Genomic DNA, 14,848 nt, shown 5'->3' on the forward strand with positions numbered 1-14,848 from the left:
ATTATTACTACTATTATCCTATTAAATTTTGTACTTTGACTTAGTTCATAAATTTGATAATTTTTGTGTAATTTAAACATATTTTTTACATTAATTTTTGACATATCTAATTATTTTATAATATAATAGAATTTAAATAGGTTGTCATTAAGAACTTAAGTTCTCTAAAATTACATCTATAAAAAAAATAGTGAAAAATAGTGAAGTAAGTTTTTAACCAGATTTACAGTCAAGTCTTTCCAAACTTTCAAAAATGCTAGGTAAAATCTTAAAAATGGGCATATGATAGATAATGTCCAGTTCATGCTTTAACATTTTCAATATAAATCAAACTTGGATTTTACATAATCTAGTTTAAGAATACTGTCAATCAATTGATCATTACCTTTTATAAAAAAAATTAAAAGGTTAATTTAAATCAATACAAAATTAATAGATTATTAATAAGGCCATTTCGGGAAGAAAAACAATTAGAGTTTGTAAAAAAAATTAAAATATAAAGACCTATTTAAAAATTAATAAAAGTATAAGGACATAGTGATTAATTACTTTGGGCATAAACCAATAATCCAGTGCACACATTGATGGCAAAGTTCTCCCTAAAAATTGTTATTGCGAGTCGTGACAGCTCTTTCTATGAACTTGAAATTACCTGTTGTGTTTGACATATACAATAGAGGTTGTATGAAAAACTTAAATGATGGAAATAAATGTTTCTCTATAGTCTGAGAAAGAGACATTTATCAAAATATGTGGCCAAAATTATCCCAACTATATACTGAGATGTTACTAAATCAATTGAGCAATAACTTATTGATAAAATTAATGAATGATTCCCGAATAAATGTAATTTACAATAATCAATAATCAATAATCCTATTTGAGGCGCGACCGTATAGTTTTATCCCTCTAGAATAATACTTTCATGTAAAGAATATGGAGTTTATCACTGCAGCCTACAACCATTAAATGAGAAATGAAGACTCTTTTGGTTCTATAAACCTTACTTAAATAGTTCAATTCAGCATACTATAAATTTAAGAAAAACTTGGATTGCTTCTTAAAAGCTACTGGATCTGTTATGACATGCACAGATTCTGGCTGTGCTTCGGCATCCTTCATATCTGTGTTGCAACCCCATACCCGAACAAGTAGTCTTCGACATTTAGGAGACGACTGTTTCAAATATGTCTTGTACCACTCAATAACATCATGTTTAGTTATGTTCCGCAGTTCTTCAGCTTCCTTCTTTGAAATATCAAAGATGTACCTGAAAATTTACAACATTGGATAATTGATCATCATAAGGCCTCTTTAGCCTTTCCTAGACTTAAGAAAATGATAAAAGCAATGTTGTCAAATAGCCACTAGTGGCACTGTAGCGATATAGCATAGCGGAAATTGAACAAAATGCTACTGCTTTGCGATACACTAGTTTGCGTAGTGGAATTAAACAAATTGCTATTTTCTGCTCAGCAATTGACAACACTGCATATAAGATAACAATCATTTGGGCCATGTAGGAACAATAGCTGGTAGTTATTCTTACATTTATTAACAATAACAAAGAACTTCAACAAGAGTCTACCACTAGAAATACAAAATATGTAAAGCACCTTTTATCAACAATCTGATTCCACAATCTATTGCTTTCATATGTGAGTGATGGATCTTTCTCCAACAGCTTTGCCATTAAACCACTCTTATAATTCTCAAAGGAATCATCATCAAGACCATCCTGCAACCTCAAAACATTTCTTCAAAACACAAGTCATCATTGAGGAAACACACATTTCAGAAAATATTTTAGACATTGAAATCCTAAAACATGGTTGGAAGTGACCCTTGATGATCTAACATGTTTATCTTGGCCTACTTCAGAAAAAGGCCATTGCATAACATCCCTAACTTAAGGCATTGACTCAAGGATTGAAGCACAAATAAACCTGCTGCTAATTTGCTAAATAGAAAGTACATGCAACGAAATAGGAATAGAAAAGCTATCACATTGATAGTTATCTCAAGGTCAAAGTGTTATTCAATTATAACAGCTAATAGTTGATCTCTGATATATTTAAACTTTTTTCAAAGGAAAGTTCTGAGATGAAAACAACTCTTTCCGAACAAGTTTTCTTAACATATTCTATTTTCCCAGTGAAAATTGAAAAAAAAAAAACATGAAAAATAATTTTGCTATATAAAGAGAACAAATTTGTATTTATAATTTATAATAATTATTAGAATAGCGGCTTCTGCATTATTAAAAGATTTTAGATTTGACAGATTACAAATTCCAAGCATTTTATTACAAGTATGATCAATTTCCCCTTTTTCACAAATAGTATGATGGCCCATCATATCATAGCACCGAAACCGCACCAATTTTATCACAGTTCGTATGGAAGCAGTTAGCCAAAGAACTTGGAGGTTGACGAAATGAGGAACACTTACCAACAGTTCTTCCAAGCCATTTATGAAGCTCTCAATTCTACCTTGCAAATAAATTGGGTTGTAGTCAGATGACTGAATGCAAAAGCAAAACCCAAAAACACGGTATGTTACTCTCGGGCTACATTCAACGACATAACCAAGCTGCTCCTTTGTCCTGTATCCAGGTACATATCAAGAATTTCAGTCCCAAACAAACTAACCAAAACACAGGAGAGAAAAAAAGAAAGATGAAGAAAACAGTCTCAACCTAATGGAAAGAAATGCTGCAGGTAAATAGTTTAATTGAAAATTTCATGCCTTAACCATTATTTCACAGTCAAACCATTGGTAACATAAACTCTCAATTGTTTTATGATGAGCGCAAACACACTTTGCTTATTGTGTGCACTGTGCAGTGTGAAGACATGTAAGGAGAAACTGATATTCTCATTTTAAAAGACATTTTTTTGAACAAAGAACTACGACAATGAGAAAACACGAGAACAGAGAGTCAATCTTCATTAATTAATATCAAATGTTAAAGGAAGATGCTTCCAGCATCAGATTGTCACCTCAGCTGATTAAAAAGTGGCTCCTCGACAATTTCATCAAAAAGATCGATCAAAGCTTTCAACTTGGTTGATCCCAACCCTAGATCTTGTTCAATTTGAAAATAAAGCTGCATAGATAGCAAAACCAACACAAGTGGGAGAAATTTGTTAAGAGATTATTGAAAACAAATTATCTACAGACAATTTGATGTAATACAAGTAACAACCAATCAAATTGAAATTACCTCAATCACCGAGTTTTTTTCCAAATTGTTCTTCACATTTATATCTCTAACTAAATTGGCATTGGAAGGGAGGCAAATTACACGCTCTGCATGCCTCGACTTGATAGGGAGTGGATTTACAGGAAAGTTCCTCTTAAATATATGGTATATGCTAATTGCTTCTTCTTCTGACAAATTTCCATGGCATAGACCCTCAATATATAACTGTACAAAGTTAACACAAAAAAGAATAACTATCCAACAATGTCATAACACTACATTTAAGAGAGAAACACTAACCAAATAAAAAGTGATAATAAACCTTTGTTGACTTATACAAGTTCATCACGGAACTCGGAACTCGTGTTTACAGACCAACCAACCAAAAACCAATAAATATAATATAGCACAAGTTATGAAGGAGTAATTATATTCTTCCCGTTGTTAGCATTATCAAGTAAGGCATAGGAATTCCAAATGCACAACAGTATGTCAAAATAGAGAACTATTTTTGGACACTGGAAAGCAAATAATAGAATCACAAGCTTCAAGTACAATAGAAAATGTATTTCCGTTTGGGAATTGACACAGCACACTTTCAGGAGTCTGCTGATCAGTAACAGTCTTGAAACATCTATGTTAACAATAAAGACTGCAAATAATATGACAGTAAGATGCCAATATTAAATATTGCATTTAAACCTGTGAACGAAGCTCGGGGACAAATGCTTTCAGATCATCAAGCAACAACTCATTTAGATAATGCAACTTCTCTTCAACGTCGTAAAAGCTCTCACACAAAACTTGCAATCTCAAATATGACGAATGGCTTAGAGGCTTCATGTTGGAATTCTTTAAAGCTCTCTTCATGTCTTCTTTTATTACCTGTTTAAATAAGCATTGGTCCATCACAACAAATAATGAAAATAGGAAAATTGAAGAAGTAAACAGAAAAACATGGTGAACATTAATGTTAAAGAAAGGGAAATTGCATTCACCTCCCCTGAGGTATACTTAAATTTCACATACGCCCCTCTATTCTATAAAGAATTGACCTGCCCTCAGTTATACACACTTCCCTTTGTTATGTAAGATAAAAGGGGTGTTATTTAAACATAACCGAGGGGTAGTGTTGTCAAATAGCAGCTATTTGAACAATATTAAGTACAAAGTGTTGGCATAGCAAAATCGCTATTTTCTGTGATTGACAACACTGCTGAGGGGAGGTGATTTTTAGACAAATAAGGGTGGTGAGCTTTCATTTAAAAAATAGAAACAGGGTGTGTGCTATTTTTAGCATACCACATGGAAGGTGATCTAATTGCCCCTTAAAAATCCGAAACGAGTATGCCACTCACCTGATATCGATCATCAGTTGGTGTAAAAGATTTAGCAGTTGACAAAATCTTTGATAAGAGAACAGGAAGCTTCTCATTGAAACCATAGACCTTCAGCTCAAGCATATCACCAACATAAGCAACAGAAGTTTCTAACTTGGCAACACTAGCCTGCACACATAGATACAAACTTATATACAAAGATATCTATATATAGGATAGGACCATTAGCACTCCCAGACGCCATTCACACCCTCCATTAACTACATTTAATTTAAATATCTTAATTGCACCCAAATAGTTTTTTTAATTCAAGTCAAATAATATAGCAAAATTTAGAGCATGTCTGGTTTTCCATTTCTCAACCTAAACGTAATTTTTAAACGGCAAACGTATTTTGACTTTTTATTTGGGTTACATTAAAATTATGTTGGAAAACTTAATTTTGCCTCAAAAGTACATTTGAGCAAAAATATCACCCATGATACTTTTGCATTTTTCATTTTCCATTTGCCTGATTTGTTCCTAATTTATCCTCTACTACACATTACAATTACAAATACAACTTTGGAAAAAATATACCTTTTAAGTAAATACACATTTAACAGTACATTTGGTTATATAATCCAAACAAATTACAGTTAATAAAACGAAGTTTGTAGAAAAAATATCCAAACATAAATTACGTTCGAGAAAACTCTTTTTAAGTAAAAGTACATTTGCAAAATGAGTTTTTTCAGAAGTACATTTGAAAACGATAATCCAAGCACATACTTAGTTGTATTCTAGAATTGAGAGAAATGAAAGGAGAATATAATCTAAAAATCCTGAAAATGTTATTCAGATTAGAAAGATATGGTGAATTACTTAAATAGAACTTGGTAACTTGCTGAGCAAGCTTTACGTAGATTAAGTGAATAACAAACTCCTAACAATAAACTGAAGTCTGTTAAATTAGGCGACTAGTTCACCCACTGTGACTTTCTAGAATATAAAATTCTCTAACAAAAAATGCCAATTATAATTTAGACGTTGTGATTTAGGAAACAACAATTAAAAGTAGCAAGATGAGAATGTCAATGGGACACAACTCTTATGATACGGCTCTTCTATTGATCAGCTGATATGGTGTATACATACTTTGATTAAGCAGTAATTCAATCTTGAAAACTAATGATAAAACTTTGTACTTGTAGTTCCTTGATGGAAACTGGTTTGAATTATTATAACACTGAATACTTCTAATAAAAAAGATAGATGGTTAACCTGATATACAATTTCATTCAACTCGTCTTTAAGAAGGTGGATGAACAATTCAGACAATACACAACTCTTTGCATTATCATATCCACCCTTCAAGTTGATTCGAAAATATGTATTGGCTCGGGGGACTTTGAAAGTACTATCCAACTTGTACCAAAATTTTATCAAAGCTTCGTCAATTATACATCTAGGAGATGTCGAATTTGCAGAATCATCATCACCCGTGTCACTAGCACGTATAGAAAAGTCACTTGGAATAAATTCATTCTTAGATGGAAGATGCAGTGAGGCATCAATTTCTGAAGGATTTCTCCATAACTCTATCAAATCTTGAGCAATATCCTCTTCAACATAACGTGAACCAAACCAGGGTTCATATTGGATATCTGAAAAGAAGAGCAACAAGTAGTTCAATTATCTTTATGAAAACATAACTTGATGCACTACTTTTTATAACAACAAACCAAATAGATCTGAGTAGGGTGGGTTGTATGTGGCTACATGAATCAGATGATGCTATATTTCCCTACCACGATTCATTGAATGATAGATTGTTAATCACTAAATCCCTCTTAACTTAATAGTTTTTAATCTCCCTCAAACTATTAGGCTATCCTTCAACCGAAGGCAGGGAGGAGCAGACACTCAAAGATATGTGCATTTTATTCTGTAATCGAAAGAATACTTCCCAAAATCTTCTTAGGAAATAGCAAGTTTCTATCACAACTATAGAGGCAAAGGGAAACCTATATGAAATTGCAAATTCGACGAGGGAGAAAAAAACTCACCTTCTGACTTGTGAAACAATTTTGAGACAACGTCTACCCTCATGTTTTCAGGAACAAAGAAACCAAGAACTTGTTTTATCAACTGCTCATCCCATGTCTTGTACACATAATCACCATAAATGACATGCTCTGCTGGATAGTGCTTCAAATTCTCTGCACATAAAACAATTAAAATAAGTCAAGAAGGACAATGAAATTGTATAAAATTATTAAGATTATTACATAGCATATTTTCCAGAGGAAACAACCACAAGTAAGAAAGGGTCAAAAAACTTTTTAATATACTATCATAATATCATATAATATAATAAGAATGAGAGCATAACAAGGACACCTTTATCGAAACAAATTTAAGGAAATAACTTAGAAACCTGCAAGCTCTGCAGCATAATCATCTTGAGGCTGCTCTTCTGCAAATCTGAATTCCATGTTTCCAATATTTTGAAGTTCCTTAAATATCCACTCTTGTGGAGAATTTTGACGCAACAAATTAAGGTATTGATAGACGAAGCCAATAATATCGAAGATCTGGGAAGTGAGAAAAAAGGTTAAGATATATTGAAAAAAAACATACATGTTGAAACTTGAATATTGATCAAAATTTTATTTTTGCAAACAGATGATCAATAATACTTCTACAGTTCCACTTCCACAAACCTCATATTTATGGTTATTAATGAAAAGTTTAAATCAATAATCAATAAATATTAATAAAATTGAAACTAAATTGATCTCATCAAATGCAACGGAATATGCACAACTGCATTGAGTTTGAAAAATGAATGCTCGCTTAAAACACAATTTTACTCTTTAATCTGAAGGGTCTATGCAAGTTAAGAAAATGCGATTACCTTTTCTGCACCAGAGTCGGTGAGGTGTATCGACATGACAAAAACATAAGCTATCGATGAACGATAAATTCCTTCATCCCCAACACCAGCAGATAGAGATGTGGCCCACCCTTTAGCCTTGAGAAAGAAAAGCAAGCTTCCCCTGCCCTCTGAAAGGTTAATCAAATTTTTGTTAACGAAAGCCAACCATAAAGCATTCATCTTAGACATCTAGAGTTAAATAGATTAGCACTTTTAGTGAAGTTATATATGCATACACACAATAGAAAAGTCATAATCATTGAAATTTAGAAATGAAAAATACTCACTACAAAAAACATCTATCATCATTTAACCAGAACTGCTTTCCACTACATATTGAATGGTTTATCTCAAAAACATAATAACTAGGAAAGATAGGGAAAAATTCAATGCAAAAAACAATTCTTTAGAAGCTTATCAAGCCTTTTAAGTGGGGAATAAATTATAAATTATAAATTATTAAATTAAAAATTTTGGAATGTGGGAGTGTGTGTAAAATAGCAGCTTCTGCATGCTATTATTATTCACCATATATACGACAACTTGCACTTGCTTTGCCAAAAACTTAAACAATTTTGAAATATCACAGGAAGAAAAGAGGGGAATTTTATTTGTTAAAGAAGTAAAAGAAGCTTCTCTGCGTCAATTTTCATACAATATAGATAAGATGCATTAAAACAAACTCGGTATTAGTTTACCTAATCAGAGATATGCAATAAGATGTATAAAAAATGCATGATGATAAACAAATGAAAATATGCACTCTCAACCTAATAAGATTCACCCATAATGAAAAATCATACCATGCCCGAGGAGATGTGCCAAATAATCCTCTGGTTTCTTTAGATACTCTTGGTGTAGAGATGGCAAGGTCCATGATAAATCGAGGATATGAACATCTTTGACAGCTTCTAGCCGATAAAGTTTACCAGGTTTCCAGATTGGACCTTCCACTGGGAACTTTGGGTTTACTTGAGGACCCTTTTTGACAGCACCAAATAGTTCCACAACCCAACTCTCGAGCACATCCAGAGACTCTGCATTATTTTGAGCACATCATCAAAAACCAAACCACCATATGTTGGTTTTGACCATACTAATGACAAGAGCCATTATAATAAACCTTTTGTTTGAGTGGTGAATTGGCCAAATTATTTTCGTAACATCATCTAAATGTAGATAATATGCTAACTATTTTACAAGTGCAGTTATTAAGGAAAAAATTATCAACATTAGCAATATAAAACCTGGGCCCTTCTTTCATCCTTTTAAGTAGAAAGATACGTAACTGTGCCTCAACCTTATTAGACTAGAAACTCAGATCTTTTTCATTTGTAAGCTTTTTACTTTCAACAACAATTTTGCATAAGTTTCATCCAGAAAATTAATCATACAAAGATCAAAACTAATGGAAAAGAAATCATATACACTAACAACTTTGAGCTTCCTCATATATATTGAAAAAAAATTAAGATTGCTCGCATGAACATTTTTTGCTATTTCCCTCTGCGAACAAGGACATGATGTAAGATAGGTTTTAGGCTAGCAAGATATGCATAATAGTTACTTCTGAAGCATTATTGCTTTTCCGATATATTATATATTATTATTTACAAATTGAAGTCTCAAGTAATAACTCTTTAATGGAAAAGATTTCAAATTATTTTTGTTTTATTATGTTGTGCTATAAATCAAAACATTTAAGTTGCGAAAAAAAAAATTAAGTTGCTAAAGGAGAGAACTACTTTCTGAATATATTGATTGTGGATTAGTATTTGCTACGCAAGTAGTTTATTGTTGTGAGACACAAAATTGTTGAGACTCCCCCTTTTCACCATCTGGGTTTTAGAAATTAGTTTCATCTACATTAGATTACAACAAAAAATTAACTTTTCCAATTAACTCCTAACTCTAAAGACTACTGTAATAATTTCTCCAGAGCTAATAAATCAACCGTCGTTTCAAACCTGCATACCATGTTTGACTAATAGGGAAAACACCAAGCACCTGATTGCTTGGAACAAATATGGCCAAAAATCTTGGTTAACATTCTTCAAAATTGATCAATTGATTAACTATATAAAAGATAATGAAATAGAGTTTCACCTCCACCAATAACAACAAGCTTCATTAATCCACCATGGTAATAATCATTGTATAATTTCAATATTTGGTCCCGCAGATCAATACCCTTCTCCATTGCATCAACAAGGCTCTTTTTATTCCCTTCATGTCCATAAAAAAAATAGAATTTTAACTATACAAAATAATATAAATAACTAATTGACCAACAAATGGATTAGTAACTTAATACAACATACCCCAAAAAAATTTATTCAAAGGATGATTAGGTGTAGAAGTATGGCACTGAAGTTGTTGAAGACGACAAGCATCACTTTGTAAAACCTGGTTAAATTCTATATTCAGTATTGTACACCATTATGGTATACAATTATCAAATAAAATATAGATCATCAGCAAACTGATACATATGCAAGTTGGAGTTTTTCTAAAAGAAAAATATTAAGAAGAAAAGTTGAAATGAAAATCCATAGTATAGGATTAAAATGAAACATACCTGAATCTACTGCCTGTACTTCTCGCTCCATGGCCTCCATTTTAACAAGCGGTGAAATAAAGAACTGAGAAAATCTGATAAAAAAAAGAAATCAATGCAAATGAAGCAGAAATCTAGCAAATCGAGGTGGAAAGAAATGCCCAATGTTCTTAAGTCTCAACTAGACTATATAAAACTGAACCATCACAGCTAGATTCGGTTAAAAATGTAACTAACGGAAAAACATTGATAGTCAAAATATTAATAAAGTAGCCAAAATTCGTTTCACACACCACACGTCTTACATAAGCATCATCACTACACAGTATGAAATTAAATGTCAATTGAAGGGTTAGTGGAAACAGAACCCATCTACAAAAAGTAGTGTGTAAAATCATGTAATAGACAGAAAATGTCCTGTTAGACAATGCATAGCAGAGTTTACCTTTTCAAGGCGCCCTTCAAAAATTCACGCTTGACTTCAAAATGGTAGCAGGTATATTCGGTTTCTGTGTATGCATTTGAAGAGCCACCATGCTTGGACAAATAGCTATCATACTAACAATAGAAAAAGTATGAATGTCAGATTGCTAGGCCAATTAATTGTACATTACTGTTTACATATATTAGGGGTAAAGAGCATGATTAACCGCAAGAAACAATAGAGGGAGAATCAGTTAGGGTTAAGAGTAAGCTGAGTAGGACAAACCACAAAAAAGTGACATCTGATAATGCAAGAAGGAATAGAAGGATCACTTAGATTACTATAACTATATTATTAATAATAATGAAAGAACAATACATGATTGTATCATTTATTTAATCAGTACCTATTGGAAGTTAAAACTTCAAAAAGATTCTCAATGGCAATGTTGCATTCAGAGATGGAACGCAAAGAAGATTGCTACCAGTTATAAAATCTTACATAACATTAAATATGTAATGTTATTTCATGAGCAAATTTATCAGCGGAAAACAAAACAAAATTCCAGAATTCGAATTAAGGCGAAAGACGAAGGAAAGGGCAATGAGAGTTGTACTCATGCAAAAGTAGCATCAACTGTATCTCATATCATATATCATATGACAGTAGATTTTCAGGTTCAGATATATTGTTGGTATTGGTAGACCATTCTACTAAACCAAAATAATTATATTATCTCTAAACAATTTCATCACTGATCCATAAAGGATTCGATCATTTTCAAAGTGACAAACAAAACAAAACACAATACATGACATAGCCAAACAGACCTCATTTTCATCTGGAAACTCATCACTCCCCATGAAGAGCATGTGTTCTGCAAACCAATTACAAGGAATTCACAATTCAATATACTTAGTAATAATCATCCCAGGATAAATTAACAAAAAAAAATCATACTTTCACTTGAATGTGATAAATATCCAACCTAAAAAATGAGCTAGCCCTTGTGCTTCATTTGGGTCCGAGAAACTTCCAATTCCTACACACATTGCTGCAGCAGCCTACAAACAAACCAAATTACACATAACATAACTATTTCAAATCTTCCCTAGGACAATTACCATCAACACACAAAAACAAAAGAATAACCCATGTATCTACCATAGTAGGGTTTTACAAAACAAAACTAAAATCAAAATGGGTATTCATAAAAAATGCAGAAAACAACATAAAACAACATAGAAAATCAACCTTTTTGCTCTGAGAAGAAGCAGCCCCCTTGCCCCCTTCTTTTCCTTCAACATCCAATTGAACTTCGTCATCCTCTTCTTCACTTCCCTCTTCTTCATCGTCATCTTCTTCATCATCATCATCATCATCATCATCTTCATCGCCATCTTCTTCATCACCTTCTTCATCATCATCATCTTCTTCATCGATTGAAACGGGTTTAGGAGTACCCTCAGGATAAATCTCAGGATCATGAACAAGCAAAGCTTGAAGACCATTTTTCAGATGAACAAGACGGTATAAACGACTGTCGTTTGGAGACTTCAAAACGACGTCATCGGTGGCGGCAGGAGCACCTTTCAATCCCATAGTATTGTCGTTTGTAGAATATTGGGAAAAAAAGAGGAAGGTGAGAGGAGTGTGAAGTAGTACAAACCAAGGTTTTATTTTCCTTTGTTTTTTTTCTTTTTGGACTCTAAACAAGTGTGGTTTTGTTGTAAGGCTTTGGAATTTCGTGCAAAGCGAATAAAAGAAGAGGAATGACAAAAAATAAGGGCACCCTTTTCCTTTGGTAGAGACCAAGGGAAGGGTAATCCAATGTCTAGGACACTCTTTTTTCGGAAGCATCATAAAGTTAGGTAATCCAATGTCTATGACACTCTTTTTTCGGAAGCATCTTAAAGTTAGGTTAAGAAAATATAAGTTTAATTGTTAAATCAAATTTATTTTGGATGGTTTTAGATTTGTTGCAATTAGGTTTCTTGCGTTATCCACGGTGTATGGAATACGCATTAGGGTTATATGACAGTGACTATGAGTAAAAAGAGATGAGTTTTTGTTTCCAACATATGTGGTTTTAATGTTGTAGGTCGGATCTCTTTGTTGTGTTTCGCTAACGTGATGTTAGAATGACATATGCGACATAGGTTTGTGGTATTAAATATTGAATAGAAAATTAAGAGAGTACACGATTATAATTATTGAGACAATTGGTGACTCAAATTACTCAATTAAATTGTGTGCACATAAGAGCAAAAGTGAAATTAGTCTTGATGTGTTTAATGGCAAACTAAAGTTTCAAAAGATAATTTATTTTATATATAAAAAAAATTAAAAAAATAGATAATTTACGTAAGTTATAAATTAATTTTATGAGTATAAATAAATAATGTCATAAAATTTCTTTCAAATGTTCCATGATTACAAACTCGCCATTCCTAATCACGAACACTTATGAATACGTAATCAATCAACTAAATAGGATTTAAAATTTTAGTATGTTACAATAGTCGAGTAAATTGAACAAACTAATAAGAGGGTGTTTTTCTGCCGTGCACATTTTTGGTCCATTAAAAATGTGTTTTAAATTTTTTTTATTGGCGGTTCTATGCAAAGTTCCTAAGTAACTTGGAATCTTTTTCCTATAATTTGACGTGTTTTTAGAACTATAGTAGATGATCTTAGTAGATAATGAAGATACAAAGAATGGGAGCTCATATCATTTTCATATTTCCATAGATATTATTTCCGATCATCTCTATTTATTTCCATGTCTAGTTAAAACATTTTTTTGTTGGAAAAAAAAGTGACTCTTTTTAATATTTGACTTGGGACTTTATCAATGTGTTTTTTCTTCTTTACATGTATATATGTTTACCCTTCATATCTTCTATGATTTGGCCATCCTTTGTATGGTTATAGGATTAGACATCGATGAAGAGTTTGGTGTAAATCGAGTATCCTTTAAGCGGAAAAGATTAAATTCTTGAGTTAGGTAGAACTACAATGAACAATAAAAAAAATTCTTAAGATTTTTAGCGATGTTACATTCACATGGTTAGATTTGAATCCAAAATATTTGATACAATTGGAATTGGAAGAGACCTAAATCATCTCATCCAAATATTCTTAAATGATTTTGGTGTGTGATTGTATTAATAAGACTATAAAACTTACATTTTTTTAAACTAGAAATAGGTAATTTTGAACATTTGTTATCTATTAAGATTCTCTATATTAATACTTTTTCATTTTGAAATCACCCATGAAATTAGGTTTAATTAATATAGGGATTATGTTAAACAAAGTTAGAGTATCAACTCATTTCTAAGTATTGCAAATGAAATTAAATAAAACTTAATCCCATATGCTTTTAGCTTCTTGAATCTTCTTGTTTTTTTTTGTATTCCAAGCATTTGATCATTTATCAATATAAGAAAAAACCCAAAAAAATTGTTTTTTTAAGAGACAATTATTATTTTTTCTTTAAATTCTTGATACATTATCATATTTAATGCTGTCTTGTTTGTGCTCAAAAGGATTGGTCGATTTTGTAAATCATTTGTACATTATTTTTTCTTTACTCACGGTTTTTATTATTTGCTACAGCTCAATACATTTTGTGGTTCAATAAGTTTTAGACAACATTTAATCAACAAAAAAAAAATTAGACACCATTATTAGAAATCAATTTCACAATAGTTGATATAAAAAACAATTTTGAATTCAAACTTTTTTTATTTTCATTTAATTTTGGGTTTAAGGTTGTTTGTGGTTTTGGTGAGAAATGTAGAAATTGGAGTGATAAGAAAGGAGAAATTGGAGTGATAAGAAAGTTGTGTGTTTAACTTCTAAACTAACACATAACAATTAAGATTTGTTATTTAAAAAAATTGTGTTTAACTTCTAAACTAACATATAACAATTAAGATTTGTTATTTAAAAAAAATTGTGTTTAAAGGTTATAATTGTTATTTTGTTATTTTCGTGAGATTGTTTTTATTTCTTATTTTATTTTTGTGTATGAACAATTGATCCTACAAAATAGTTATGTGGTCGAGATATACATAAAAAAAATTTAGTTGCAACAAACAATAATCAAATTTTACTTATTTTTTACGATTGAACTTCAAATTAATTGGACTCTTTTCTCTTAAAGTTAAAGAGATTCTTTTCTCTTAAAGTTAAAGAGTTAGAGCGTCTATTAGTAGATATTATTCTCTTTGAGAAATTAATATCTCATTTTAGAGTGGTGGAAATTGTGAGTAACACAAATATCTTGAATTTTTTATTGGACATAATAGATGTTATGTTTTAGTATCATTTTTATTAATAAATATGACATTTACAAATAATTTGCAGAGGATCATTTTGATTTTAAATATTTAAC

The 14,848-nt window shown here is 31.4% G+C and overlaps 1 protein-coding gene across 2 annotated transcripts; it reads right to left on the minus strand.

The window, feature by feature from the left end:
- Positions 1-798: 798 nt before the first annotated feature.
- On the minus strand, positions 799-12,296 carry LOC101502355 (nardilysin-like). 2 transcript variants are annotated; one of them, XM_004500301.4, is made up of 19 exons: positions 11,701-12,293; positions 11,435-11,510; positions 11,277-11,323; positions 10,468-10,580; positions 10,044-10,117; positions 9,787-9,882; positions 9,572-9,691; positions 8,269-8,502; positions 7,445-7,593; positions 6,965-7,121; positions 6,594-6,746; positions 5,809-6,191; positions 4,564-4,713; positions 3,908-4,090; positions 3,227-3,430; positions 3,003-3,109; positions 2,452-2,605; positions 1,617-1,738; positions 799-1,270 (listed from the first exon to the last, which is right to left on the minus strand). In XM_004500301.4, the coding sequence occupies exons 1-19, from the start codon at positions 12,046-12,048 to the stop codon at positions 1,030-1,032; spliced, it is 3,111 nt and encodes a 1,036-aa protein (XP_004500358.1). In that variant the 5' UTR covers positions 12,049-12,293; the 3' UTR covers positions 799-1,029. The 2 variants fall into 2 exon arrangements, 1 of the variants encoding a protein (XP_004500358.1); XR_012163215.1 differs by having other exon boundaries at positions 1,241-1,270; positions 1,617-1,757; positions 11,701-12,296.
- Positions 12,297-14,848: the final 2,552 nt, after the last annotated feature.

This window comes from Cicer arietinum, chromosome 5 (genome assembly GCF_000331145.2).
Source record: "Cicer arietinum cultivar CDC Frontier isolate Library 1 chromosome 5, Cicar.CDCFrontier_v2.0, whole genome shotgun sequence".
NCBI classification, from domain to species: Eukaryota; Viridiplantae; Streptophyta; class Magnoliopsida; order Fabales; family Fabaceae; genus Cicer; species Cicer arietinum.

Coding starts and splice junctions, on each gene's coding strand:
- LOC101502355 (XM_004500301.4), bottom strand. CDS start 12,048: ATGGGATTGAAAGGTGCTCCTGCCGCCACCGATGACGTCGTTTTGAAG. Junction 7,594..8,268: donor GGCACATCTCCTCGGGCATG/GTATGATTTTTC, acceptor TTAACCTTTCAG/AGGGCAGGGGAAGCTTGCTT. Junction 6,747..6,964: donor TTATGCTGCAGAGCTTGCAG/GTTTCTAAGTTA, acceptor TTTTATGTGCAG/AGAATTTGAAGCACTATCCA.